Source organism: Hemiscyllium ocellatum, chromosome 28 (genome assembly GCF_020745735.1).
Source record: "Hemiscyllium ocellatum isolate sHemOce1 chromosome 28, sHemOce1.pat.X.cur, whole genome shotgun sequence".
NCBI classification, from domain to species: Eukaryota; Metazoa; Chordata; class Chondrichthyes; order Orectolobiformes; family Hemiscylliidae; genus Hemiscyllium; species Hemiscyllium ocellatum.
In genome coordinates, this window is record NC_083428.1 from 582,285 (window position 1) to 610,280 (window position 27,996).

Consider the following 27,996-nt stretch of genomic DNA (forward strand, 5'->3'; position numbering starts at 1 on the left):
GTAAACAGCCTAGCGGTACAATTTGATCCTTGGTCCGACTGAATCTCTCTGGGTAGCCCATACCGTGTGATAAAGCTTCTAACTCCTGCCACCCTTTTTGCCTTAATACTCCATAATGGAATTGCCTCTGGAAAGCTGCCGCGGTCTCCATTTCCATCTTAGGATTCTATCTTTCAGATAATAACCCTCTGGAATATTCTCTGCCTCCTTTTCAGAGTACACACCCACAGATATATCTTTTATCGTCTTGTCTTGCCGTTGCAAGCCCCTTAGCCTGTCAGGAGTAAATACCTCTGTCTGACCCTCTGCCTGTTCTGGTTTTTCCTGCACCATTCTGTCAAGCAGGGTGTCCGCTAACTGAACCTCAACTCCTTCATCTTTCTCTTTACTTTTCACTTCGTGCTGTGACTTATGACAGTGGGATCTGGTTACCACACAGTCTGGGAAAATACCAGGATATTTCTGTTTTAACTCCTCAGTTTCTTGGTCTTCCTTGGGTTTCTCCACAACAAGGGGTGTCACTCCCCCCTTGGATCCTGCCAAATCATTCCCAAGAACAAACTGTATTCCTGGAACTGACACTCTGTCAATCACTTCCCACTGTAACTTCCCCAGTCTTGAGTTGGTTCTCCAACCTGATCTTATATAAGGGAACGCTAAATTTCTGTCCCACAAATTACCACACTCTTGGGTAACAGATCAGAAAGAATGCAACTTTGCTCATCCCTTACTATCAGCGACTGGTTAGATCCTGTTTCTCTCAAAACTATAACTTCTTGTCCTTCTCCCCCTATTCTTTCTGAGTAAACTTTGCCCAAGGAGGTGAATTCTTTGTAGAGATCAGGCACTGACTCTATACCCTGCCGCTGCCTGGACTGTACACTCTCCTGCAGCTCCTCGGCTCTTCTTGGGGGGTCTCCTTTACCACTTTCACAATGCCACTGGCTTTGCTTCTTTTACCACATCTTTTCCCACAGCGCCTTTCCTTAACGACCAGCACTGTGCCTTTACATGTCCCACTTTACCACAATGGAAACAGCTGAAGCCTTTCACCTCCTGTCTGCCCTCTTGGGTTTCTTTTTTATCCTGTGGTAAGTTCTTACCAGTGCTCTCTAATCTTTGTTTCAAAGTATAGGATCTCCCATTCTCCCAAATTCTATCCCTCACAGGTCAAAAGTCTGGCCGCAAACTTGTCTTATGCACCAACACGTATTCTTCTGCTAATTCTGCTGCCCTTCTCACTTCCTGAACTTTCTGTTCCTCCACGTGAATTCTTACCATCTCTGGGAGTGAGTTTTCAAACTCTTTCAGCAGAATAATCTCTCTTAGAGCCTCAAAGCTCCGAAATATCTTTAAAGCACACACCCATTGACCAGAATGACTATATTTAATCCTTTCAAACTCAACGTAAGTCTGACCTTGTTCCTTCTTTGTGTTTTTGAAACACTGTCCATATGCTTCTGGTTCCAATTCATAAGCACTTAAAATAACCTGTTTAACCTCTTCATAACCCCTTGACCCCCTCATCAGACAGTGCGGCAAATACCTCACCAGCTCTGCCTACCAGTTTAGTCTGAACTAGCATTCCCCATAAATCCTCAGACCACTCCATCTGCCTAGCCAATCTTTCAAATGAAATGAAGAAGGCTTCAACATCTTTCTCATCAAAATGTGGCAGAGTTTTGACATATTTATACATATCACTACCTTCTCTTTTAATCTCCATCCTACTAACTTGACTTTGCTGACTAAATCACAACTTCTCAAGTTCAAATTCTCTCTCTCTTTGTCTCTCCCTTTCTTCTCTCTCTCTTTGTTCAGCTAAGAACCTTCTCTCTCTCTCTCTTCCTCTCTCTCTGTTTATCTTTTAACTCCATTTTCCTCAATTGTAATTTAAGTTTTTCTGCCTCTACTGCACTTGTCTGTTTCTCTGACAGACCTAAGTGTTTGAGTATCTCTCTTACAATTTCGGCTTGACCTTTGTCCTTGGTTAAACCCAAATCTAACTTATTTGCTAGTTCTAAAAGTATGGCCTTTTTCTTTCCTTCTAAACTTTCTTGGCAAATTTGAGAATCATCTTCAAATCCCAGAACCACTTTAGCAATTTTAAGAGCCATTTCTCTCACTTGTAATTGAATCAGCCACATGTCATCGAAAGTAAACAAAGTGTCTCACCCCGCGTTTTATTTAAAGATCTCAGACACTAACCACAAGTGTTTAAATCTATTAGGTTTTCTGGTGCCCCAAATCTATTCAAATCTGTCCAAATTTCAGACCGGATTTGTCTAAACCTATTCAAATCATGAATCCGAGACCTAAACCGTTCAAATCCTGGCGACAAACCCCCATACTGTTACAAAATGGGGTAAACCCCTCCGTTAATTTAAACCAGCAACACAGATAAGATTCAGCCCGTGCTGTAATCTGTTAAAATTCGAGAGGCAAAGAACTATCTGCAAAAGTCATTATTTAAAGTAAAAATTAACAACGTTATTCTTTAAGTCTAACAGAGAATATTAACTATTTACAGCTCCTTTCTCTGAAACCTATGGTTCCCCCCCACAACATTAATCTGATAAAAAAATCCCGATTATGATTTACAAAAAAAAGTTTCAAAACCAGTCAGCTTTGCAGAGTTTCGTCTGTTGATTTTTCTGCCTTCCTTTCTGTTTTGTAGGGATTCTGCTTCTTTGAGAGATACAGGTAGCTTTTAGACAGCAGCTCTGCTAGCAGTCTGTACCCTGCTGGCAGTCTGAACTTGGTGGCAGTCTGTACCCTGCTGGCAGTCTGTACCCTGCTGGCAGTCTGAACTTGGTGGTGGCTTGCTGCTCTTTGTCACTCTGGCTAATTATTCAAAATGTCTGATATTTATACCCCAAAACATTGGATTGTTTCATTGGTTTTAATATTATCAAAATATTAAATTCAAACTTGATTGAGTTTGGTATCTCGGGGCGAAATTTAAATTGATCGGTTGAATTTGAATTTGTTGTTGTCTCACAGCAATCTAGCTACTGCTAGCTGTTCAACCAAATGTTACTTTTTAAATTTTCTAGTATTTTGTGTGCTTGCTAAGTCCTTGCCAGCCTTTCAACTCTCTTAAAGTACAGTACATTTACAACTTCATAACACTGTAGACAATAGCAACATAAAGATCAAAGTCAAAAGCTCTGCAAACTCCTCCCTGGCTTCCCAGATAATCCTAAAATAAATCTCATCCAGCCCAATGAATTTATCTATTTTTACACTTTCCAGAATTGATAACACCTCCTCCTTGTGGATCTCAATCCCGTCCGGTCTAGTAGCCTGTATCCCAGTATTCTCCTCGACAGTTGTTGAGTGCAGTATATTACTGAGCGTGTTTTCTTGCTGAGTGTGGTATATTATTGAGTGCAGTATATTATTGAGTGTGTTATATTGCTGAGTACGGTATGTTACTGAGTGTAATATGTTACTGAGTGCAGTCCAGTACTGTATATGGCTGAGTATGGTATATTATTGAGTGCAGCATATGGATGAGTGTCTTGTAAGTGGCTGAGTGCAGAACAAGGTTCCCCAGTCTAAGGATATGGCCTGGACCTTTTAAGACATCAATATGGAGCATTATGTTTGCCCAGAAAGTGGTGACCCGTGGAATTCTTCGCCACAGGAAATTGTAGTGGCCAAAACATTAATGACTTTCAAGGAGGAGATTGATATAGCTCCTATGACAAAAGGGAAAATAGAGAGAATGTGGAAACCGCAGACTGGGTTAGATGAGCAGCGATGGTCATATTAAGTGGCAGAACATGCTCAAAGGGCCATGTGGCATACTCCTGCTCCTTTATTCTATGCTTCTATTTCTGCGTGTGGTATATTGCTGAGTGTCCACATGATGATCTCAAATAGTTTTACGTGGTATAATAGCTGGGCTCATGGTGTGATGAATCTGCACAGACTTGAAGCTCCATATATTAACACACAACAACCTATTTCATGTTGACAAAATGAATTTGTACATACATCACACTTTTCTCATGGAAGAAAAATGGTCCAGGGGACTGCCGGTCACTATTGCATTCCCATGGTAACACTCTGACCAGTGTCCAGCTGCCTGTCTGAAAATGAAGCTGGATAGTGAACCCATCTTACAGTCTCTCCATGCTGAAAACAAAAAATGCTGGTGATCACAGCGGGTCAGGCAACATCCATGAAGAGACAGCAAGCGAACATCTCGAGTCTAGATAATTCTTTATCAGATCCGAAGTGAAGTGTAGAGGGGACAGCATTTATGCAATAGCAGGGGATAAGTGGAGTGCTGGGGGAGAAAGCATGTTGATAGTTCAGATTAAGTGTTCAGACTGTGAGAATGGCAGAAGAATGATGTGTCTAATTGCCAGATTGGGAAGAATAGACAGTCCCACTGGGGAGGGGAGAGAGGACATGGTGACAGAGAATGTAACAAGCAAAGCTAAAAGAGAGGGAATTGGTTTACAATTCGAAGATGTTGAATTCAATATTAAGTCCAGAAAGTTGTAAAGTGCTTGGTTTGAAGCTGAGATATTGCTCGTCCAGTTTTCGCTGTGATGCTCACAAGCAGCAAACTCTGTTCCTATTGGATTAACTGCTGTTCTTTTGATCAACCCTGTTTCTTGCATCCTAGTCCTACTGTATCTGAGATGAAAAGTTTCATCTTGTATTATTTTTGTAGTGATTGGAAACAGTTGGACCTCATTAACCAGGAAATCCTTGATTAGGATTGTTAACCTGGGCCAATCAGGAAAGCCCTGGCTGACCAATGTAAACAGGAGGTACCCGGGTAGGTACCGGCCAGGTACAGGGGCAGGTCCCCGGGGCAGGTACCCGGGCAGGTCCCCGGGGCAGGTATCGGGGCAGGTACAGGGGCAGGTACCGGGGCAGGAACCCGGGCAGGTCCCCGGGGCAGGTATCGGGGCAGGTCCCCGGGGCAGGTACCGGGGCAGATCCCCGGGCAGGTACCAGGGCAGGTACAGGGGCAGGTCCCTGGGGCAGGTACAGGGGCAGGTACAGGGGCAGGTCCCCGGGTGGGCTGCTCCAGAGGTGGTCGAAAGGTGCTGAGGGTGGTTAGTGAAACCGGAAGGTGGGTAGGCTGTTCTGACCGCTGTCACCCCGGGCGGGTACTGGGGTGGGTTGTCCCAGAGGTGGTCGAAAGGTGTGTCGGGGCGGACCAAGAACTGGAAGGGGCATGGGGTGGACCGAGAACCAGAAGGTGGGTAGGGGCGGGCTGCCTTAGAGTGGCCGGAAGGTGGGAGGGACAGGGGCTTGCTGGGTCTGACTTGTCTGCACTTTTATATGTAACAGTATTGTCTAATGTACAAATGTCATTGTCACTGTCTTGTCATATGTGGAACTGGGATTTGAGGTTTGTCCTCCTCTCCCTGTAAAATGATTGAGCGGTAGGGTTTGGGGCCTAGCTTTGCTGCTCCCCTCCCTTGTAAAATTGCTGTCTCTTGTACAGCTGTAAGTGTTTTTTGTAAACTGATTTTATCCAGTTCTTATCCAAATAGATAGTACTTTCTCTATTCCATGAGATCTAACCTCGCTAACCATTCTCCCATGGAGAAACTTGTCGAACACCTTACTGAAGTCCATACAGATCATATCCACTGCTCTGCCCTCATCAATCCTCTTTGTTATTCCTTAAAAAAAACTCAACAAAGTTAGTGAGACACAATTTCCTATGCACAAAGCCATGTTGACTATCCTTAATCAGTCCTTGCCTTTCCAAATACATGTAAATTCTGTCCCTCAGGATTTATTCCAACTACTTGCCCATCACCAATATCAGACTCACTGATCTATAGTTCCCTGGCTTTTCCTTACTACCTTTCTTAAATAGTGGCACCACACTTGCCAACCTCTAGTCTTCCAGCATAGAACATAGAACATTACAGTGCGGTACAAGACCTTCAGCCCTCGATTAGGCACCGACCTGTGAAACTAATCTGAAGTCTATCTATCCTACACTATTCCATTTTCATCCATATGGTTATCCAATGACCATGTGAATCCCCTTAAAGTTGGCGATTCTACTACTGTTGCAGGCAGACCATTCCACGACCCTTCTACTTTCTGAGTAAAGAAACTACCCCTGATATCTGTCCTGTGTTTATCACCCCTCAATTTTAAGCAATATCCCCTCATGCTAGCCATCACCATCTGAGGAAAAAGGATCTCATTGTCCACACTATCTAAGCCTCTGAGTATCTTATATGTCTCAATTAAGTCGCTTCTCAACCTTCTTCTCTATAACAAAAACAGCCTCAAGTCCCTCAGCCTTTCCTCATAAGACCTTCCCTCCATACCAGGTAACATCCAGTAAAACTCCACTGAATCCTTTCCAAAGTTTCCACATCCTTCATACAATGTGGTGACCAATGGCCTCACCTGTGTCTATTAATGATACAAATATCTCAGCAAGAGGCCCAACAATCAATTCACTAGCTTCCCACAGAGCTCGAAGGTACACCTGATCAGGTCCTGGGGATTTATTCACCTTAACGTGTTCTAAGACATCTAGAACCTCCTCCTCTCTAATATGGACATTTTTCAAGATGTTACTATTTATTTCCCCACATTTTCTATCTTCCATATTCTTCTCCACAGTAAACACTGATACAAAATACTTGTTTTGTATCTCTCCCATCTCCTGCAGTTCCACACAACCTTGCTGATGTTTAAGGGCCCAACTCTCTCCCTAGCTACTCTTTTGTCCTTAATGTATTTGTAGAATCCCTTTGGATTCTCCTTTACCCTATTTGCCAATGCTCTCATGTCCCCTTTTTTGCCCTCCCAATTTTCTCTTAAGTATACCCCTACTGCCTTTATACTCTTAGAATATTGAACATAGAAAAGTACATCACAGAACAGGCCCTTTGGCCCACGATGTTGTGCCGAGATTTAATCCTAATGTAAAATATAATAAGTTAACCTACGCACCCCTCAACTCATTGCTATCCATGTGCATGTCCAGCAGTCACTTAAATGTCCCCAGTGACTCTGCTCCCACCACCACCGCTGGCAATGCATTCCATGCATTCACAACTCTCTGCGTAAAGAACCTGCCTCTGACGTCTCCTTTGTACCTTCTTCTTCTCGGAATTCACTCGATCCCTGCTTATCTATACCAGACAAGTGCTTCATTCTTATTCTTGACCAAAATTCAATTTCTCTTGTCATCTTATTTCAGTTTTAGTTGATATTTGTGATGTGTTATTGAGTACATTGCTGAGGTGCACTCTGTGTGTGATGTATTGCTGGATATTGTGTACCTATCCCAGCTGAAGATAATATGGGACAATACAGGGATAGTAAGACAGATTCTCAGAGTTACAGGAAGGACAGATGGATGATCTAGTAAGAATACTTATGGAAATAAAACAGAGTGCAATGATTTTTGTCAAGAATATGATGAGGGGACATGCACCAATAAATCAAAATGTTTGTCATTTTAGTCCAAGAAAGGGCCTCACGTGAAAGTAGAAATTCAATATTTTTTTTAAAAAATCACTTTGAGACTCTTGTGGCCCAGTGGTAATGTCATTTCCTCTGAGCCAGGAGGCCTAGGGTCAAGATCCCTGCTCCAGAGGTGTGACATTACACCTTTTAATAGACTGTTTAGAAAATATGGACAAAATCAATTGAAACTGAAACTAATCAGAACAGTTAGACTTCTCCACGAGTAATAGTTCTTAATCCTGATGTAGTGCCTAAATTCTGCATTGATTACAGGAAGGTAAATGAAAATCCACTCAGACAGTCACCCATTGAACACAATTCCCTTGCACTTTGAGCCACCATGCCACCCACTCATATTAATTTTCAAAGCCTCTTTAACCAAGTCCTACCTAGTGTTCCTAATTGTTTGGTTTATTTAGATGATATGCTAATTTACTGTAATACCTGCGAACAATGTATACCACAATTGAAAGCCTTTTTGAAGCAGCCACAGTCTAATGATAAATCTTGTCAGGAATTAGTTTGGAGAAGTTCAAATAAATTTTCCAGGACACGACATCAGGCAAGGGCAAGACTGCCAAGGAATATGAAAATAAAGACTTTGACAGAATTCCCCACTCCCAAATCTAAAGGAGAAATTATGCCAAATTTGGAAATATGTGATTTTTATTGGAAGTTTGTACCAAACTTCAGTTAATGGCATGTTCGACAAATTCCTTACAAAGTAAAGGTAAAGCTAATAGATCATAGAGTCTTGGGTTTTGCAGCACGGATAAAGGTCCTTCCTCATAATGTATCTATGCCAGACATCCATCCGTCCATTCTAATGCCAGTCTTCCACTATTTGACCCATAGCCTTATGTGCAATGGCACATCAAAAGACATCTGAAATCTCTTGAGTGTTCCTGCCTCAATTACCTTCACAGGCAGTGAGTTCCACATTCCCATCCCCCTCTAAGTAAAAACATTTTCCTCAAAACCCCCTAAACCTCCTACCTTACAATTCTGCCCTGTTATTATTGATCCTGCAACTGAGGGGACCAGCTTTCTACTCACACTGTCCATGCCCCTCAAATTCTTATTCCCCTCTATCAAATCCCCTTTCAGCTTTCAGTGATCCAAAGAAAAAATCCTGAGCTTATCCAGCCTCTTGTCAGAACTAAATTGCTCCATCCCAGACAACATCCTAGCTAAATCTCCTCTGTACCTCCAAAGAGCCGTCATACCCTTCCTATCGTGCAACTCCAATACAACCTCCCTGCTCTTATAATCTATGCCTTAACTGATAAAGGCAAGCATCCTATAGCCTTCTTAACCACCCAATTAACATGTCCTGCTGATTTTAAGGTCCTGTGGACAAACACCCCAAGATCCCTCTGTTCCTCTGAGCTTCCTAGTGTCCTACCATTCATTGACTACTCCCTTGTCTTGTTACTCCTTTCAAAGTACATCACCTTGCAGTTATCAGGTTTAAATTCTATCTGCCACTGATCTGAATTTGGATTAGTCCATTTATTTCCTTATACAACCTGAGAGTTTCTTCCAACCGATTAACCAATCGATCAATATTTGTGTCATTGGTGAACTTACTTATCATCCCTGACATTTACACCTATATCATTTATATATAAATCATAAACAATAAGAGACCCAGCACTGATCCCTGTGGTACGCTATGGCATACCAAGCTCCAGTAACATAAACAGCCTTCTACCACCACTGTTTCCTGTCACTAAACCAATTCTGGATCCCATGAGCTTTTATCTTCTTTATCAGTCTTCAGTGTGAGACTTTGTCAAAAGTTTTCCTGAAATCCATGCAAACTACATCAACAGCATCTCCTCATCTACATATCCAGTTACCTCCTCAAAAGATTCAATCAAATTTATTTGGTGTAACCTCCCTCTGACAAAGCCAAGCTGACTATTCATGACCAAAATTTCCATTTCCAAAACTGTGCATTTCCCAGGGCTAACGCTGACATTGAGGAGATAGTGAGATCCTGTGAGTGATCTACAGCAGGACAAAGAACTTTGACACCCTCATAAGATTCTGTAGGTCCCTTAGTCCAAAATCACAACAGATTTATTCACCATACAGTGATAATTTCTCCAAGTCAGTATTACCATTTCCAATTAACAATTCAATGCATTTACATCAATAGGAAAGAGTGCAACATTCAGTCTGTTTGGGACACCTGAAGAGATCACATGTGGCAATGGGCTGCAATCCCCAGAGACATGTGTCAAATGAAACTAAAGCATACAATAGCCTCACTACCTCATCCCAGACCCAGCTGTCTCACTGGGTGAATGAGAGAACTTGAGAACTGCAAATGCTGGAGATCAAATTGAAGAGTGTGGTGCTGGAAAAGACATAAATGGGAGGGGGATGGGGTTGGGGGAAGTTAGCTGAGAATGCTATAGGTAGATGAAGATGGGGGTGAAGGTGATAGGTCAGAGAGGAGGGTGGAGCAGATTTACCTACACTTCCACACACATCAGCGACTGCATCCGTTGCTCCCGATGTAGTCTTCTCTACATAGAATATACCCTGTGAACAAAGAACAATACAGTGAAGAACAGGCCCTTCGGTCCTCGATGTTGTGCTGACCTGTGAACTAATCTAAGCCCATCACCCTACACTATCCCATCATCATCCATGTGCTTATCCAGGGCTGTTTAAATCCCCCTAATGTGGCTGAGTTAACTACATTGGCAGGTAGGGCATTCCACACCCTTATCACTCTGAGTAAAGAACCTGCCTCTGACATTTGTCTTAAATATATCACCCCTCAATTTGTAACTATGCCCCCTCATACAAGTTGATGTCATCATCATCAGAAAAAGATTTTCACTGTCTACACTATCTAATCCTCTGACCATCTTGTATGTCTATATCAAATCCCATCTTAGCCTTATTCTTTCCAATGAGAACAGACACAAGTCTCTTGGCCTTTCCTCTTAAGACTTTCCCTCCAAACCAGGCAACATCCTGGTAAATCTCCTCTGCACCTTTTCCAATGCTTCCACATCCTTCCTGTAATGGTTAACCAGAAATGTACACAATATTCCAACTGTGGCCACACTAGCGTTTTGTACAGTTACAGCATGATATTATGGTTCCGGAGCTCAATACCAATAAAACCTAACACACCGTATGCCTTCTTAATAGCACTATCAACCAGGGTGGCAACTTTCAGGGATCTATGTACATGGACTCCAAGATCCCTCTGCACATCCACACTATCAAAAACCTTTCCATTGACCCAGTATTCTGCCTTCCTGTTATTCTTCCCAAAGTGCATCACTTCACATTTGTAACATCTAACCCTCACATTGAGGAGACAAGACGCCTACTTGCGACGTGCTTCAGGGAACATCTCCGGGACACAGGTACGAAACAACCCCACTGCCCCATGGCCGAATATTTTACTCCCCTCCCACTCCACCAAAGGGATGTGGTGCTGGGCCTCCGCCATTGCCAAACCTTATCCACCTGACGCCTGGAGGAAGAACGCCTCATCTTCTGCCTTGGGACCCTCCAACCACGTGGGATCAGTGTGGATTTCACCAGTTTCCTCATCTTCCCTCGACACCGTCCTCCTGACCTGTCCTACCTGTCCATCTTCCTTCCCATCCATCCGTTCCACCCTCCTCTCCAACCTATCACCTTCACCCACAAATTGATCTACCGTGGCATTCTCAGCTACCTTACCCCTCCAGCCCTACCCCTCTCCCATTTATCTCTCAGCCTCCTGTGGCCACCCCCTCCTTCCTGATGAAGAGCTTATGCTTGAATTCTCCTGCTTCTCTGAAGCTGCCTGACTGGCAGTACCTTTCCAGCACCATGCCCTTTGTCACTGGGTAGATGGTTTACACAATTGAAGCACAGGTGCAGGGTGATAAAACTGCCTGCCCATGGACTTATTGTCGCCAGAAGAGCTCATGTTTGGAAGACAAGACAGGACAAGCCTGCCTCGCCATCTCCTGTCCAAAAATGCCTTATTCTCAATAAATAAGGGATAATGATGATAGGGCATATTGAGTTAAAAATCCCCCAACACCAGGTTATAGTCCAACAGGTTTAATTGGAAGCACTAGCTTTCGGAACGCTGCTCCTTCATCAGGTGGTTGTAAGGGCAGTGCATGATTGAACTGCCATATTTATTGGTCAAAATGTCAGAATCATGCATCCCATCCTAGTGAATCTAGAGTCTGTAAAATCACGACATCCATTGGAATAACATTGAGGAGGGAGAGAAACTAGCTCAGGGAAATGTACAGTACTCCATCAATGCACAGGACACACAGAAACACCAGGATAACAAAACTGTGGAGTAGCAAGGGCAGAACAACAACCAACATTCTACAACTCAGAAGAAACCCACACACTCACCAAAATCTAGAACTCCAGAAGAATCGTCAAATCACTGTACGTTATTCAGAACCACAGTCTAACTTCCACATTTTTAAAAATCTCGTTAATGTGTAAATAGTTTTGCAACTACCTAATGTACACACATTTTCTCTCAGTCAATGTAATTTTATCTTGGGAAAAAAGGGGGATTTGTGTTACAATTTTACGAGGTGAGTATGCTAATAAACCAAGGAACAGGCTAATGCAGATGAACAGGAGCCACGAGGTAAAAACAATGACTGCAGATGGTGCTGGAAGAGCACAACAGTTCAGGCAGCATCCAAGGAGCAGCGAAATCGATGTTTCGGGCAAAAGCCCTTCATCAGGAATGTCCATGCAGTCAAGGTAGACTCAGGATATGTCCAGAAATTGCTCTGTAACTGCAAGTTATCAGTTTGATTTGAATAAACCTGTCTGAGATTTTCAAGTAAATTGAACCTTACAAGAGTGAGCAATCCAATGTCGGAACGGTGGTTCTGTGCTGAGGAGAACAGCACAGGAATGCGACAGTGAGGAACGGGAGTGTGGATCCAATGGCAGAGTGCAGCTCAGAGAAACTGAGAACTTCAGAGAAACTGAGATCTTCAGAGACCAGACTTTCACTGAGTCTCTGCTGTCCCCTGGTGGAAACTGCGTGAAGCTCGTCACAAACATGCACACCAGGGATGAGGCACTGGCTGGGGTGTGGGACAGCGTGGAGGGGAGAGTTTGTGTCGAGAGGGGTGTCTGTGGGAGAGAGTGGGGTGGGTTAGGATGGGGCTGTGAACATGGGAAGAGTTGGGGCTCACAGCGTGATTTAGACTGATTTAAATAAAACTTAAACAGCCCAGGTCCAAGCTGCCGAGGAAAAAAGTTGAAATAAAGTCTGTTGCTAAATAAGGCTTTTCTGCATTGAAGTCGATTGTGAAAGCTGGGAGGGGGAACAAAACGGAAATTTACAACTTAACTTCCTGAAGCGAGCAAGATGCAGCCAGCTGTTACTCAGAAATCTCTCTAACTTCTTCATTCTGCACAACCACGGGCTGCAAATGGGAAGCAGAGAGTCACAGTCTGACCCACATTGAACTGACTCAGCCTTACAGCTGACACCTGTGGGCTGAGCTGGAGGGGTTCAGAAAGGAAACGGAGCAAGTGACAGAGAGCAACTCTCTCTCTCCTTGCAGCAGAATCAAAGCAGGTGTGAAACTCAGGTCTCCGTTCTTACACATCCATTAAAATTAACATGGTCTTTGAAACTGTACCATTTAATGACTGTTGCCTCTCCTCATTCTCTCCTTCTATTATACCTTCCCACCAGCTTTCAGTGCATGGGCCACTCTTACCTGCTCTCCCACCGTTCCTATCTGTTCCTTGTTTACAATGTACTCTGTAATAGTCCAGTCTCAGTATTATTTGCAGGCTAAGGGTCACTCACTGGAAAGGTAAAGTCACCATAGCCCCAGAGGACCATGGGGCTGCTCTCTCTCATTATTCAGAGACAACTGGTGGTGGTTAACTTGAGGGTCACCATGCCTCAGGGGAAGGGGGAGGTTCACAAGGAGAGCCCTTTCAGATAACCTCAGCCAATATAGGAATCGAACCTGTGATGTTGATATCATTTCTGCATCACAGACCAGCTGTGTGCTCAGGGTGTGGGTTAGTGTTAGCTCAGTTGGCTGGAGAGCTGGTTAGCAATGCGGAGTGATGCCAGCAGCAAGCCTTAACCATGCAGGTCCTAGCTCCCCGGTCTTGCCCCAAGTCTGAGGTCATAGAGTCATAGGGGTGTACAGCATGGAAACAGATGTCCAACTTGTCCATGCTGACCAGATATCCCAAATTAATCTAGTCCCATTTACCAGCACATGGCCCATATCCCTCTAAGCCTTTCCTGTTCATAAACCCATCCAGATGCCTTTTAAATACGGTAATTATACCAGCCTCCACCACTTCCTCTGGCAGCTCATTCCATACATGCACCACCCTTTACATGAACTTTACATGCCTCTTAGGTCTCTTTTATATCTTTCCCCTCTCACCCTAAACCTATGCCCTCTAGTTCTGGACTCCCCACCCAGGAAAAAGACTTTGCCTATTTACCATATCTATGCTCCTCATAATTTTATAAACCTCTACAAGGTCACCTTTCAGCCTCCTTTGCTCCAGGCAAAACAGTCCTGGCCTATTCAGCCTCTCCCTATAGTTCAAACTCTCCAACCCTGACAACGTCCTTGTACATCTCCCTGTATTGAATGCACCAATGGAGTTGAGGTGGAGATGGTCAACAGCGTTGAGTCCCTGGGAGTGGGAATGTTGATGTAATGGTCAGGAAAGCACAGCAATGCCTCTCTGTCCTCAGGAGGGTAAGGAAATTCAGCATGTCCACAAGGAAATTTCCCAGTGTTAATAGAGACACCACAGAAAGCATCCTATCCGAAAGCATCATGACACGGGTACAGCAACTGCTCTTCTTAAGATCATAAGAAACTATCGAGAGACATGAACACAGCTCAGTCCATCTCACAAACCTTGCCTTCCATCCATTGACTCTATCTGTACTTCCCGCTGCCTCAGGAAGGCAACCTACACAATCACAGACTGCTCCCACTCCAGTTACACTCGCTTCCATCAGGCAGAAGATATACAAAAGTTTGTGTACATGTACGAACAGATTCAAGAACAGCTTTTTCCCCACTGTTATCAGACTTCAGAGCAGCCTTACAGTCTGGGATGACTATGGCGTCTTATTGTGGAGGAGCCAGTGCTGGATTGGGGTGGACAAAGTTAAAAATCACTCAACACCAGGCCACAGTCCAACAGGTTTTTCCTGGAAGCACCGCCTCCCTAGGACCACAAGACAGAATCTACTGCAAAAGATCACAGCACCAGGCAACTGAAACAATACACTGAACCTGCAACCCATTCTAAAAGATGAAAGCCTTAACAACAATCTAGGTTTATTCAATATATCATTTCAGTTGCATGACACCATGATCCCCTGTCACAAATTCTGTGTCCCATGATCCCGCTTTACAATCACCCAATGAAGGAGCAGCGTTCCAAAAGCTAGTACAAGTAGCCCCTGCTATTTGAAAGAAGAGCATTCCCAGAAAACCTTTCATAGACTGGAAATGGCATAAAGCGAAGGTGCGTGATTGTGTGGTGACCTTCAGGTTAAACTCCCTGCCAGTCTTCCTTCTCTAATGAGTCAGTGGGACTATGCCAGCTTTACTGTTAACAATCACTATCTATCCAGAGTTAATGATTATTCTGGAAAAGATTTTCATGACAGCTCCAGACTGTATCTCAGCCTCAAGATGCTGTTCAGTGCCTGTACATTACATTACATAATTTATGTTTATATCTGTACGGTCCCAAACTGCTTCACTACAGATTAACAGATCTGCCTGTGGATTCAGTGTATCCCAGTGCAATCCCAATGTGGATTCCTGAATATCTCTTAAAATCAAAGTGGTTCAAGGTGGTCACAGTCAATATTACAAGAAATGGAGTTAAAGATCCACAGTTGATAAGAAATTTTACACACGGGTTTATGATGTTTTATTTACTTGTCAGGTATGATATACACATCATCCTCTGGGTTAGCAACAGACCCTGTGTAATTACAATAAACAGGTTGCTCATTTAAATAAATATCACAGGCTGGGTCACTTTCCAGGTAATACGTGTCATCCAGACTCTTCAGATTCCTGGAAAGAAAGGAATATGCCATTAAAAACAGAACAGAAGCTTCTGATTTCACTCATCCCTCAAGGGGTTCTCCCCAGAAATCCATACCACCTGAGATGCCTTGGAAGAGATTCTGACACTAACTGCTCTCCCAGAATGAGCAGCTCTGTCACCCTGGCTGGTTTGTGACTGGACTATTCTCCTGATAGCTCTTTACACACCCATACCTGCTTCAGCCTTCCTATCCCTGGGAGATGCTTAAAAACAATTCAACTTCATGGCATTGAAAATGTTCATCAACTCAGCCTCTGAAGCTGAATCTAGAGCTGAAGGGTCAAGAAATCAGCTTACTCCATTACTGCCAAAGTCTTTTATTCCTTATTTGTTCATGGGATGTGGGTATTGCTGGCTAGGTAGCATTTATTGCCCATCCCTATTGGGATCTGGAAGCCCTGGTCCTCAGCTCCACCCTGTGCAATCACACATTCCTCCAATCACCCTGGGGGCTGTGGTTGGACATCATGGTGCTATCGGTGTGGTGAGTTGGAGATTCTGCAGATTGCCAGTGACAGCTTCATCACACTCACAATTTTGAACTTTTCCAACCCAGGCAGCTGTCAGAATAGTTAGAGGAGTGCCTTTGCATAGGTTTCCTCCCACAGTCCAAAGGTGTGCAGATTAGGTACACTGGCCATGCTAAATTGCCCATATTGTTCAGGATGTGTAGGTAGGTGCAGTAGTCATGGGAAATGTAGAATAAAAGGATAGGGGAATAGGTCTGGTTGGGTTGCATTTCAGAGGGTCAGTCTGGACTGTTGGGCCAAATGGCCTGTTTCCACATTGTAGGGATTCTGTGATTCTTTGTCCTTTTCTCTGACTATTGTGGTCAGTGTTATTGACTAAAATAGACATTCTCTAATTGGACCAGTTAGCAACTCAAACCGAGTTACAGGACCCGGATATGTAACTCAGGTCGGCTTTTGAAGGGAATGAGGAAGTGCTCTATCTCCTACATCCCAGTTTCTGGTCTGTGAATGTACTTACCGATTGGTTGGGCAAAGTCTTGTTTAGCTGTTAGCATCTCACCTGTCATCTGCCTCCTTTCTCAATATACCCTGCCATACCCCACACCAATGGTGTAATGGCCAAAATGCCAATGGGGTCAAGATGCTGGGGCTGAGTCCTGCCCAGCAAGAGCTACTGGCCAATCAGAGACTGGAAGCTCTTCCATGTAACAGTGTTGCTGAGGAGGATGGGACACTGCTGGTAATCCCAAATTCAGAGACGATCCAACCCAGAGAAATGCAATGCTTGGGCAAACAGGTCACAGGGACAGGAGACAAAGGGGTTGAAAGCCAGGGCAGTCGGTGGCTCCCAGTGCCCTTCAGTCTGTCCCTCACTGAGCCCCCCCCCCCCCCAACCAACCCAGAAGCTCTCTGCAACCTTAGCTGTCATAAAAGTTGGATTGATGTAATTGGGTTAATCCCATTGGTGGTAGCATGAGGTCTTTATGTGGTCATTAATTGGTCACTTCTGGGCCTCAACTGGTGGCAGCATGGGAAGGTCAACTATGGGCTATGTGCTGGAGATGGGATGGTAGCAGGGTTCAGGTCTGGTGCCATCCTGTCTCCTACTTCACCACCAGAGAGACAAAAGATTCTGCCCACAATTTCTGGTGTGTTCATAGATGTACACACTCAAAGTTGCTACTGTCGGAATATGTTTGCATTGTCAGAATCAGTGTGTGTAAATTTACAACATTCCAGTTCCAATATTTCAACTATAATGAGGCTGTTTCTTTCACAGAGATGTACAAATTTGTAGTCACTCTTGTGTTGATGCATTGACACGGTTATCTTCACTTTACCTGTCACCTCTTCCCCGCGCGCTGTCAGATTCCCCCATCACCATGTTCTCGTAATCCTTGTGAACCGGCTGTTGCTGCCTGATCCCGCCAGAACCTTCCGGATTCTCTGTTGCAGCTGATGGATCTTTCCAGTTTGTTGTGCTAACGTATCTTTGCTGACCATGATCCGAGGAAGAAACGGAATGGCGTTTGTTTGGGGAGTGAGCATTGCTGCTCTTGCGTTTGGAGAAATATTTGCTTAGGGCAAAAACCGCAATTCCAGCGATGAGGAACGTGAGCAATGGAACAAGAATATAGATGGAAATGCGATTGATCCTGGCACACTCAGCGCTGTAAAAACTGCTCACGTTGAATGAACTGAAATTGTTGGCTCCATTGCAATGCAGATTCTGGAGGAAACTCTGTGTACAGTTCTCTGCTTTGTTACAATTCTCTGTCAAATCTTTCAAAACAGCGCAAGAACATCGAAAAATAACTCGGACTTCCAGAATGATGCTGAGAGGAATGGATTTCAGAGGGTTCCCATTTACATTCAATACTTTTAAGTTTTCAAAGTTTAGAAGGAGATTTTTTGGAAGCTGTTGGAATTCGTTATTCATGAAATTTAGTTCGATTAGCTCGGAATTGCGGGAAATGTTAATAATGCGGGACATTCGGCAGCTTTCCAGTGAGAGATTCTTCACACCCTTGATTTTTAACTTGTTCCAATCCAGGCAACTGAGGGAACAGTTAGGAGCAGTAGCTTTGTTCCCTTCTCTGAGTATTGGTGTATCTGTACAATGTGAACCCATTGTCCACTGGATGTGAAGCAAACTGAGAACCACTGTCAATATCTTCATCCTGTGCGAATGAACGAAATGCTTTCAGTTATAAACTTCAATTCTGCATCAACTATTTCCCCATCTCATCTCCCCTCTATAATCAAGAGGATCTATTTTAATACTCTGCAGTTTATCAAATAACATGACATAGAGATATGACAATAACACTCCAACATCACACAAAACTCTTGTGTTCCACCTTCAGGCAGCGGCCTGTGCTGCACCTCAGTGAAGGGGACTACAACACTGTGCATTTATGTATCACCAAACTAAAAAGGGAGCAGAGTCTCAATTCAACATTCCATCTGAAAGTTGGTACCTTTGATAGTGTAGCACTCCCTCCTGGACAAACAAGAACTCAAAATAAGACCAGAGTCAACCATACAGCATATCAAGTCCTCTCAACATTGTCATGGCTGATCTTCCAGTCCTATTTTCCTGCCAACACTCTATATCCTCAATTCTCTGAGAAATCTGCAGATCCCACCATGAAATAGAGTCAATGGAAATTCCACAAGCCTCGGGGGCAGAGAATTTCAAAGATACGCAATCTTAAATAATCAAGGCCCCAGTTTTCTCAATTCCCCAGAGCAAGAAAACAATCTTTCAGTGTCAACCCGACAAGCCCCTTCATTCTCTTGAATGACTTTTAAAAGAAGTTAGACTTTGTTTTGTTGCCCAAATATTTAACCTGCTCACATCACACCGCAGCCCGTGTGCACCCATTTCCATTTTGAACTTAGCATTATTAACACTTTTGCACAGATTACTCTCTAACTCTTCCTCAAACTTATTAATAAAGATTGCAAACAGCAAGACCCAGCTCTAAGTGTTCATCCTCCGACAGTGCGGCACTCCAACAGCACCAACCCTCCGACAGTGCGGCACTCCCTCAGCACTGACCCTCCGACAGTGCGGCACTCCAATAGCACCAACCCTCCGACAGTGCGGCACTCCCTCAGCACTGACCCTCCGACAGTGCGGCACTCCAATAGCACCAACCCTCCGACAGTGCGGCACTCCCTCAGCACTGACCCTCCGACAGTGCGGCACTCCAACAGCACCAACCCTCCGACAGTGCGGCACTCCCTCAGCACCAACCCTCCAACAGTGCGGCACTCCCTCAGCACTGACCCTCCGACAGTGCGGCGCTCCCTCAGCACTGACCCTCCGACAGTGCGGCACTCCCTCAGCACTGATCCTAAACGGTACGGCGCTCCCTCAGCACCGAACCTCTGTGCGGCACTCCCTCAGCACTGACCCTACGACCCTACAACTGTGTGGCACTGTCTTTTGACAATGCATCACTCCTTCAGCAAAGACCCTCTGACAGTGCGGCACTCCCTCGGCACTGACCCTCTGACAGTGCGGCGTTCCCTCAGCACTGACCCTCCAACAGTGTAGCACTCTCTAAGCACTGACCCTACAACCCTAAACAGTGCGGCACTGTCCTCTGACAATGCATCACCCCCTCAGCAAAGACCCTCTGACAGTGTGACACTCCCTTGGTGCTGACCCTCCAACAGTGCAACATTCCCTCAGTTCTGACCCTCTGACAATGTGGTATTCCCTTTACTGACCCTCTGACGGTGTAGCTATCCCTCAGCATTGACCTCCCAACAGTGCAACGTTCTCTTAGTACTGGCCCTCAGGCAATGCAGCACACTGTCAGCACTGACCCTTGGACAGTGTGGCACTCTCTACGCACTGACCCTATGACCCTACAACAGTGCAGTACTATCTCTGACAATTCATTACTTCTTCAGCAAAGACCCTCCAACAGTGTGACACTCACTTGGCACCAACTGTCTGACAGTGCGGCATTCCTTTGGCACTGACCCTCTGACAGTGCTGCACTCCCTGAGTACTGATCCTCCGACAGTGCAGTGTTCCTTCAGTACTGACCCTCCGACAGTATAGCTCTCCCTCAGCATTGATGTCCCGACAGTGCAGCATTCCCTTAGTCCTGACATTCCGACAGTGCAGCACTCCCTCATTACTGACCTTTTGACAATATAGCTCTTCCTCAGCACTAACCCTCCGACTATGTAACTCTCCCACAGCACTGACCCTCCACCAGTGTGGTGCTCCCTCAGTACTGACTCTCCAATAGTGTGACCCTCCCTCCGCACTGACTCTCCGACAGTGGGGTGTTCTCTCAGCACTGTCAAGGGGAGTGTCAACCTGTAACATTTGCTCTTTAACGTGATCTTCAGTCTGAAAAACTTGAGAGCTCCCAGCTGAGTTCTGGGTTGAGAATGAAACAAACAAGATTTCATGACAATCTAACAGCGTTTTGGTCACCTGTTATATTCACTGAGATACACTGGGAAGCTAGCTCTGTCAAGGGTTGCGATTAGTTCTGTTGCTCTCAGTGAACTGCTCTCAGAGAGTGGGAAAGACACAGAGATAAAGAAAGGAATGCAGGTGTAAGCTGTATTTTCTTGAACATAGTAGCAGGATTTGCCATTCAAACCTGTGCTTACACCCCATAGTTAATAAGATCATTGGTGATCTCATTGTGGTATCATCTCAACTTTCCTGTCTGCACCTCATGATCCTATTCTATCCAAAATATAACCAACAGAGCTTGAATAAAACTAAAGACCTAACCTCCCCTGATTTCTGGGGATGACAATTCCACACTTGAATAGCCCTTTCAGAGAAAAGGTTCCCCTCACCTCTGTCTTAAAAGGGAAACCTATAATTCTCAAACAATACTATCTGGTTTTAGTCTTTGCAGAACAGTGAACATCATCCAGGTATCCCGTCTATCCACTCCCATCAAGAACTTCTACAATCTAATAAGTTCCCTTCTCATTCTTACAGACTCAATGGATACAATCTTAACCTGCTCAACCATAAGAAAAGCCCCACATCCCAGGATTGAGCTGAGTGAACTTTTTCTGAACTGCTTCTACAATAAGTAACCACTTTTCAAATAAGGATTTCAAAATTATACACAATAACTAGGTGTGAAGGGAAATTGACAAATATGTAAATGCTGAAACAATTGCAGCAAAGAGTTAGTGGACTGCCTATGGATGAGACAGACTATTGAATCTTTTCCTTACCTTGTCAGAGATTATCTCATCTAAATGTCTGGGTCTTCGTCAAAGAACTGAGCTGAGTTTTTGAACAAACTCAATTTTGTTGTTGGAAAGAGGAAACTGGCTGAAGGGAATATACACAGGAAGCTGTGGCTGATTTTGCAAATTCTAGATCCTCCTGTCATCAATTTTAAGAACTGGAATTATTTTTAAAAATTTAGCATCTAATGTTTCTGGGTAAGGAACTGAAACTGTTACGAAAATACCAGTTCCCCACTAACACGATAGAATCAGGAAAGAGGGGAAGAGGATTAAAGATTGTAGATTCCTCAGACAGCAGTTCCATTCCCTCTTTTAACAAATAGTTCAATGCGAATGTTAAAGGGTAAGGTTACCATTGTCCCAAAGGACTACAGGGCTGCTCGCTCATCAGACAGCGAAAGAGACACTGAGAGAGAGGGGCACAGAGAGAGAGCACTGGTGGTGTTTTAACCTGAGGTCTATTTGAAAGTTAAATGCTGAAACTAACATGAACATTTCCCACCAACCACTATTTCATGTTAAGCAGACTGTAAAGTTCTGGAGGAGGGTTATCAGACTTGAAATGTTAACTCTGTTTCTTTCCATAGATGCTGCCCTGCTGAATTTCTCCAACAATTTCTGTTTTTGTTTCAGGTTTCTAGCATCCACAGTTCTTCATTTTATGTTATCCCACAGTTTACTTGTCTGCTGTTCATAAATTCAGTTCTTCTCTGTAAAACACTCACTGGACAGCTTTCTGTAAACTGCAAATTTTAGTTGTCACTGGGAAAAAAAATTAGTCCTGGAGTAAAAGTGTATACTACACATCTTTGCATAATGTACATATACAGACTGCCTTGTTTACTATTGAGAAAATTGCTGAATGCACTGTTCTCTGGGAATGTATCCCCCAAAATAGGAGATTATAATCCATGAAGGACAGGCTTTAATCATAAGGAGGAACGAAGTCTGGGGACAAAGTCTGACTTGAATATCAGCTGTAGGAAAGCAGGGACAGAGAAACAATATTCTGCCAGGTTAGTGAGTTGGTTAAAGCAATCTGGGAGTCATTTCCAAGTGAATAGAACTGAAGAGCAGGGAAGTGTTAATCTAGTATTGAACCTTGGTCAGACAATACTAGCAATACAGCAAAAGCCTCCAGTCTCCACGTTATGGAAAGGACATCGAGGCACTGGAGAGATGCAAAAGCATTCATTTGAATGGTACCAGAACCATGGGCTTTACCTCCCTAAAAGTTTGAACTGATCAATTTGCAGAAAGGGGTGTTGAGGGATGCCCTAATGGATGTCTTCCAAATGATATGAACAGTTTTATCAGCCAGATACAGAACAATGATAAATGGTTGTCAATCTGAAACCTCTTCCCTTCTCCACTAATGAAGCCAAAGCTGCTGAATATTGCCAGCATTTTCCGTTTAGAATTCTCTGGATTTTTCTTCTTGTGGTAGAGAGCAGTATTTTGTTCTGAATATCAATAAAGGTGGGGGCTCCTCACAGGAGTGCACTAGGTGTGGCTCAGCTAAGGATGGGTTCCCCATATCACTGACAATAGGTAGAAGGAGGGATAAGGTCCCTCAGATAGAGTTTAGGGACTTAGGGATTCAGAGTTTGATAAAGAGGATCTCAAAAGTAGGAATCAATTATTATAGCCAATTCAACACAGCAGCAATTGGAGAGTTGAAGGACAGCAGGACAAGAGAGATGGTGCAGGAAGGATAACATGAGCCAGGGACACTGGGACCAGTTATAAGGCAATTTCAACCTGTTCAGGCTCCATCGTTCACACAAATCAGGACACAGCGGGGAGGGGGAGGGAGTTGCTGAGGCTGGTGATTTTAAACAAATTTGCCACATGGTTGAAAACTAGGATATTGAATTAGAAAGTGACAGAGAGAGCACTAAAATAAGAAACAAAGGGCTGAATCCTACTGTGATTGTTTGAGTGTCAATTTTGTCAAGTTGACAAATTTCTGTCCATGAAACCTAGGGAGTGTTTCACAGCACCTTACCAAACCAGCCTTGTGAATAACCTACCCTGACCCTATGGCACTCTCTCACCTGATTGTAGCCCACCCTCCTGTAGTGATTGGAATGAGGTCAGCCAGGTGGACCTCACAGAATATGAGTTCCCTGATTAGACCAGATTAACCGCCCCAATCAGGGAGCCCTGGCTGATGGCTGTAAACAGAAGTGTCAGGGATTCTATTTACTGAGAGCTGACACTATGGAAACTGGACCAGTATAAAGTACTATGCACACATAAATGAAGGGAGACTTGGTGACGAAATACCAGTCTCTGTGGGTTATTTCAGTGGCAACAAGAGAAAAGCACGTTCCTGAACAAATTTGCTTGCAACAATGATCTTGAGTTGTGGTAAGTATTCCCAACATTGTGCCATTATTTGAGAAGTTTGCCTTGCTGTCAAAGACTGGTCTAGTATTTAGAAAAAATAAATTAGTTTTTTTCTGGGCAAATGACATTAGGAAATGAAAACCAATAAGTAATTGTCCTGACAGCTTGTGAACGTTGGGTTTGCACAAGAATTCAGCCAGGCTTAGGAACCTGGGGTGGGGTGGGGATAGGGAACCTTTACAGATTAAGGGCACAACTTCAGTTCTGGTCTCTTTTGAGAAGCAGCTGATTCAGTTACCACTGATTGGAGTCAAAAGCTCAGCTGAAGCTAAATTGTTTGAGAAGATTCGCCTAGATTGGCTCTACATTTTCCAGTTAGAAAATGGCTCCCTCACCTAAATCCTAATAAAACAACCAGAAGTTTTTCAGTAAGATCCAGGGACTATTGAAGGAGCCAAGGCCATCTTGCATGTTGACCAGGAAGCAAATCCATGACTCTGGAAGGCCCATTCAGTGCCATTTGCCTTACATGCAAAAATCGAGGCGGGCAGAAATCAGGAGGCTGGCAAGCAAAGGAATCATCGAACCAGTCCAGTTTGTGGAATGGGCAGCATGGCCATACCATTTGTGAAGCCCAACGGGTCAGTTCATCCACTTTGGGGATTTAAAACAAATGGCAAACTGCTTTCCAGAGCTGGATAAATACCCACTCCCTTGCACAGAGGGTTGATATGCAAATTTGGAAGGGAAGTGCTGTCCTTCACAAAGCTGGACATGAGCCATGAGTACTCGCACTTATGAGGATTCCCATAAGTATTCTACGATTAAAACCCATAATGGCTTGTACCAATATACAAGACTGCTATTTGCGGTATCCTTTGACAATCCTTGGTTTGCGCCTCTCTCCCCACCAACCCCCAAACCCCCAGGTACCTTCCCCTGCAAACTGCAAGATGCAAAACCTGCAGGTCCACCACCCCTCTCACCTCTGTCCAGGGCCCCAAACACCCCTTCCAAGTGAGACACCTGCCTCTCTTCCAACCCAGTTTACTGCATCAGGTGCTCCTGATGTGGTCTTCTTTACATCGGAAAGACCAAACGTAAACTTAGGGAACAATTCGCTGAGCATCGTAGCCAGACCCATTGGGGCCAACCGGATCTCCCAGTCACTGCCCACTGGGGTTGCCCTAACCACTCCCTTTTAACATGTCCATCCTTGGCTTCCTCCATTGCCATAGCGAACCACACCGCAAATCTCATCTTCCACCTGGGCAGCCTACAGCCGAGAAGACTCAAACTTGAGGTCTCCAATATCAAATAATCTTCCTTCCCTTCCCCCTGACTCCCTTCCCAGCCCCTCCTCTTCCCTTCCAATCCTCCCAGCCACCAATTAGATTTATTTCTCCCATTGACCAACCAAGTCGTACCCTCTACCTGTCTTCACCTATCCCCACTTCACCACCTTGCCCCCCCCCCCACCCCTTTTATCTGTAGACCTGCATACTCACCGCTAGTCCTGAAGAAAGGTTACACCCAAAACATCGACTTCTCCCCCTCCTGATGCTGCCTGCCTTGCTGTGTTCCCCCAGCCTCCTGCCTGTCCCTCCTGATGCTGCCTGCCTTGCTGTTTTCCCCCAGCCTCCTGCCTGTCCCTCCTGATGCTGCCTGCCTTGCTGTGTTCCCCCAGCCTCCTGCCTGTCCCTCCTGATGCTGCCTGCCTTGCTGTGTTCTTCCAGCCTCCTGCCTGTCTACTTTGGATTGCAGTATCTGCAGTTTCTTTGTCTCTAACGAAGGATGCTATCAAGCTGGAGAGGGTTCAGAAGAGATTTACCAGGATGTTGCTAGTAAGGGATAGTTTAAATTATAAGGACAGACTGGATAGGCTGGGAATGTTTTCACTGAATTGTAGGAGATGTGAGGAGTGACCTTATACAGGTTTATACAATCATGAAAGCATAGATAAGGTGAGTAGCAAAGGCATTTTCCTTAAGCTGGGGGAGTTCAAAATTGGGGGACATATTTTTAAGATGAGAGAGAAAGATTTAAAATGGGCCCCAGGGGCAATGTTTTCACACACAGAGTAGTTCTTATGTGAAATGAACTGTCAGAGGAAGTAGTGGTTGCAGGTACAGTTTGGACATTTAAAAGACTAGGAAAAAGTGAGGGCTGCAAACGCTGGACATCAAAGTCGAAGAGTGTGGTGCTGGAAAAGCACAGCGGGTCAGGCAAATTCCGTGGAGTAGGAGAATCGACGTTTTGAGCATAAGCCCTTCACCAGGAATGAGGCTTGTGGCCCAAGGGGGCTGAGATGCTGCCTGACCAGAGGTGCTTTTCCAGCACCACACTCTTCGACATTTAAAAGACGTTTGGATAAGTACATGAACAAGAAAAGTTCAGAGAGATGTGAGCCAAACGCAGGCAGGTGACACAAGTTTAGTTTGGGAAACGTGGTTGGCATGGACGAGTTGGACCGGAGATTCTTCATGAGTACTGCCTGACTCTATGAAACCACACTGTCTTTGGGCCTGCCCTTTCAGTGGCACCTCCCCCTCTCTGAAAAGGAGCAGAGTGTAAGATTTGTTTTATTCACTCACAGGCTAAGGGTGTTACTGGTTACGCCAATATTCTTTTTATTACCCATTGGAGACCAAACCAGGCCAATCATTGATCAAAGGACAAGAGGGAACCAGATGGAATTTTCTAACAATTGACAATGATTTCATGCTACCATTAGACTTCTAATTCCACAATCTGCCATGGAAGAATTCAACCTCAGAACATTACCTGACTCTGGATTAACAGGCAGCAACACAACCAGTAGACCATCACCTCACCAATGTATACTGGTAGGAAAAAAGTATTTCTAAATGGGAAAGGCTTCAGAAATATGAAGGTATCTTGATTCAAGTTCTCTTCAGGTAACATAAGGTTTCAGTTTGAAATTAGCAAGGAAAAACAGAAATTGTTAGAAAAGTTCAAGTCTGGCAGTACCTGTAGTGAGAAAGCAGAGTTAATGTTTTGGGTTCGATGACCCTTGATCAGAAATGCATTAATTTCAAGAGGACTAGAATGTAAGACCCCTGATTTCCCACTCTATAAGGCTCTGATTATACTACATTTGGAATATTGTAAGCAGGGTCCTGTATCTAAAATGCGCTTATGCTGGAAGGGATCCATAAGGGCAAGAATTACAAGAATGATCCTGGGTATGTAGGGCTTGTCATGCAATGGATGGTTGAGGATTCTGGTTCTACACTCAATACTTTTGAAGATGGAGGGGGCAATCTCATTGAAACTTAAGAAAACTGAGAGGCCTGGATAGAATGGACATGGAAAAGACTTTTCCATTCATTGGAGAATAGGACGCCAAGGCACAGCCTCAGAGTGAAGGGGAACCCTTTTTGAGTCAGAGGAAAAGGATGTTCTTCAGTCAGATGTTGGTTAATCTGTAGAACTCCTTGTGGAGAGGGCTGTGGAGTGTAACCACGACAGAGAGAGATAGGTTCTTGATTAATAAGTGGATCAGGATTACGGGAGAAGGCAGTAAAAACATAAACATAACATGATCAGATGATGGAATGGACCCGATGGGTCGAATGGCCTAAATGTGTTCCCATATAACATTATCTGCGGCCATACCCCATTGGTGGGACCATTAGGCTCTTTGCCCCGCCCCTCCCTCTGACCCCGCCCCACCTTCCGACCGCGCCCCGCCTTCTGACTCCCCACATTGACTCCGCCCTGCCCCCTGACCCCGCCCGGACCACCGACTCAGCCCCGCCCCCTGGCTCCGCCCCGCCACCTAACCCCGACCCGACCCGGTCTCCGCCCCGCCCCCTTGGCCCCGCCCCGCCCCATGGCCCCGCCCCTCATTGACCCCGCCCCCGCGGTAAGATGGCGGAGTCAGGTTCGGGCGAGTGTCCGGATGTGGGCGGGAGCAGGTAAATACACAAACCGGGATTGCGCTGCGATGGCGCCGCATTCATCCAGCTCCGGTACCACCGGAGTGTGTCTGCGGCCGGGAGACCGGCCTCTCCCCACCCGCCCCCACACCCACATCGCCCCTCCCCCAATATCGCCGCCCCTCCTCCTTCCATGGGATGGGGGGGAGTCTCTTCCCCCCCCGTCTCTCTTCCCCCCCCGTCTCTCTTCCCCCCCTCCCCCCCTCGTCTCTCTTCCCCCCTCCCCCCCTCCCCCCCCCCCCCCCCCCCGTCTCTCTTCCCCCCTCCCCCCTCCGTCTCTCTTCCCCCCTCCCCCCCTCGGTCTCTCTTTCTCCCCCCCCTCCCCCCCCCCCGTCTCTCTT

The 27,996-nt window shown here is 45.0% G+C and overlaps 2 protein-coding genes across 2 annotated transcripts in view; one reads left to right on the forward strand and one right to left on the reverse strand.

The window, feature by feature from the left end:
* Positions 1-15,408: 15,408 nt before the first annotated feature.
* On the reverse strand, positions 15,409-21,404 carry LOC132829136 (uncharacterized). The gene is made up of 3 exons (XM_060846463.1): positions 21,324-21,404; positions 17,429-18,268; positions 15,409-15,581 (listed from the first exon to the last, which is right to left on the reverse strand). The coding sequence occupies exons 2-3, from the start codon at positions 18,265-18,267 to the stop codon at positions 15,437-15,439; spliced, it is 984 nt and encodes a 327-aa protein (XP_060702446.1). The 5' UTR covers position 18,268; positions 21,324-21,404; the 3' UTR covers positions 15,409-15,436.
* A 6,174-nt stretch (positions 21,405-27,578) lies between these two features.
* The window catches only part of klhl26 (kelch-like family member 26), a 7,331-nt gene continuing 6,913 nt past the window's right edge, over positions 27,579-27,996 (forward strand). The window contains exon 1 of the mRNA XM_060845984.1: positions 27,579-27,634. Coding sequence (XP_060701967.1) covers positions 27,588-27,634 — 47 coding nt within the window. The 5' untranslated portion in view covers positions 27,579-27,587. The remainder of the gene's footprint in view (positions 27,635-27,996) is intronic.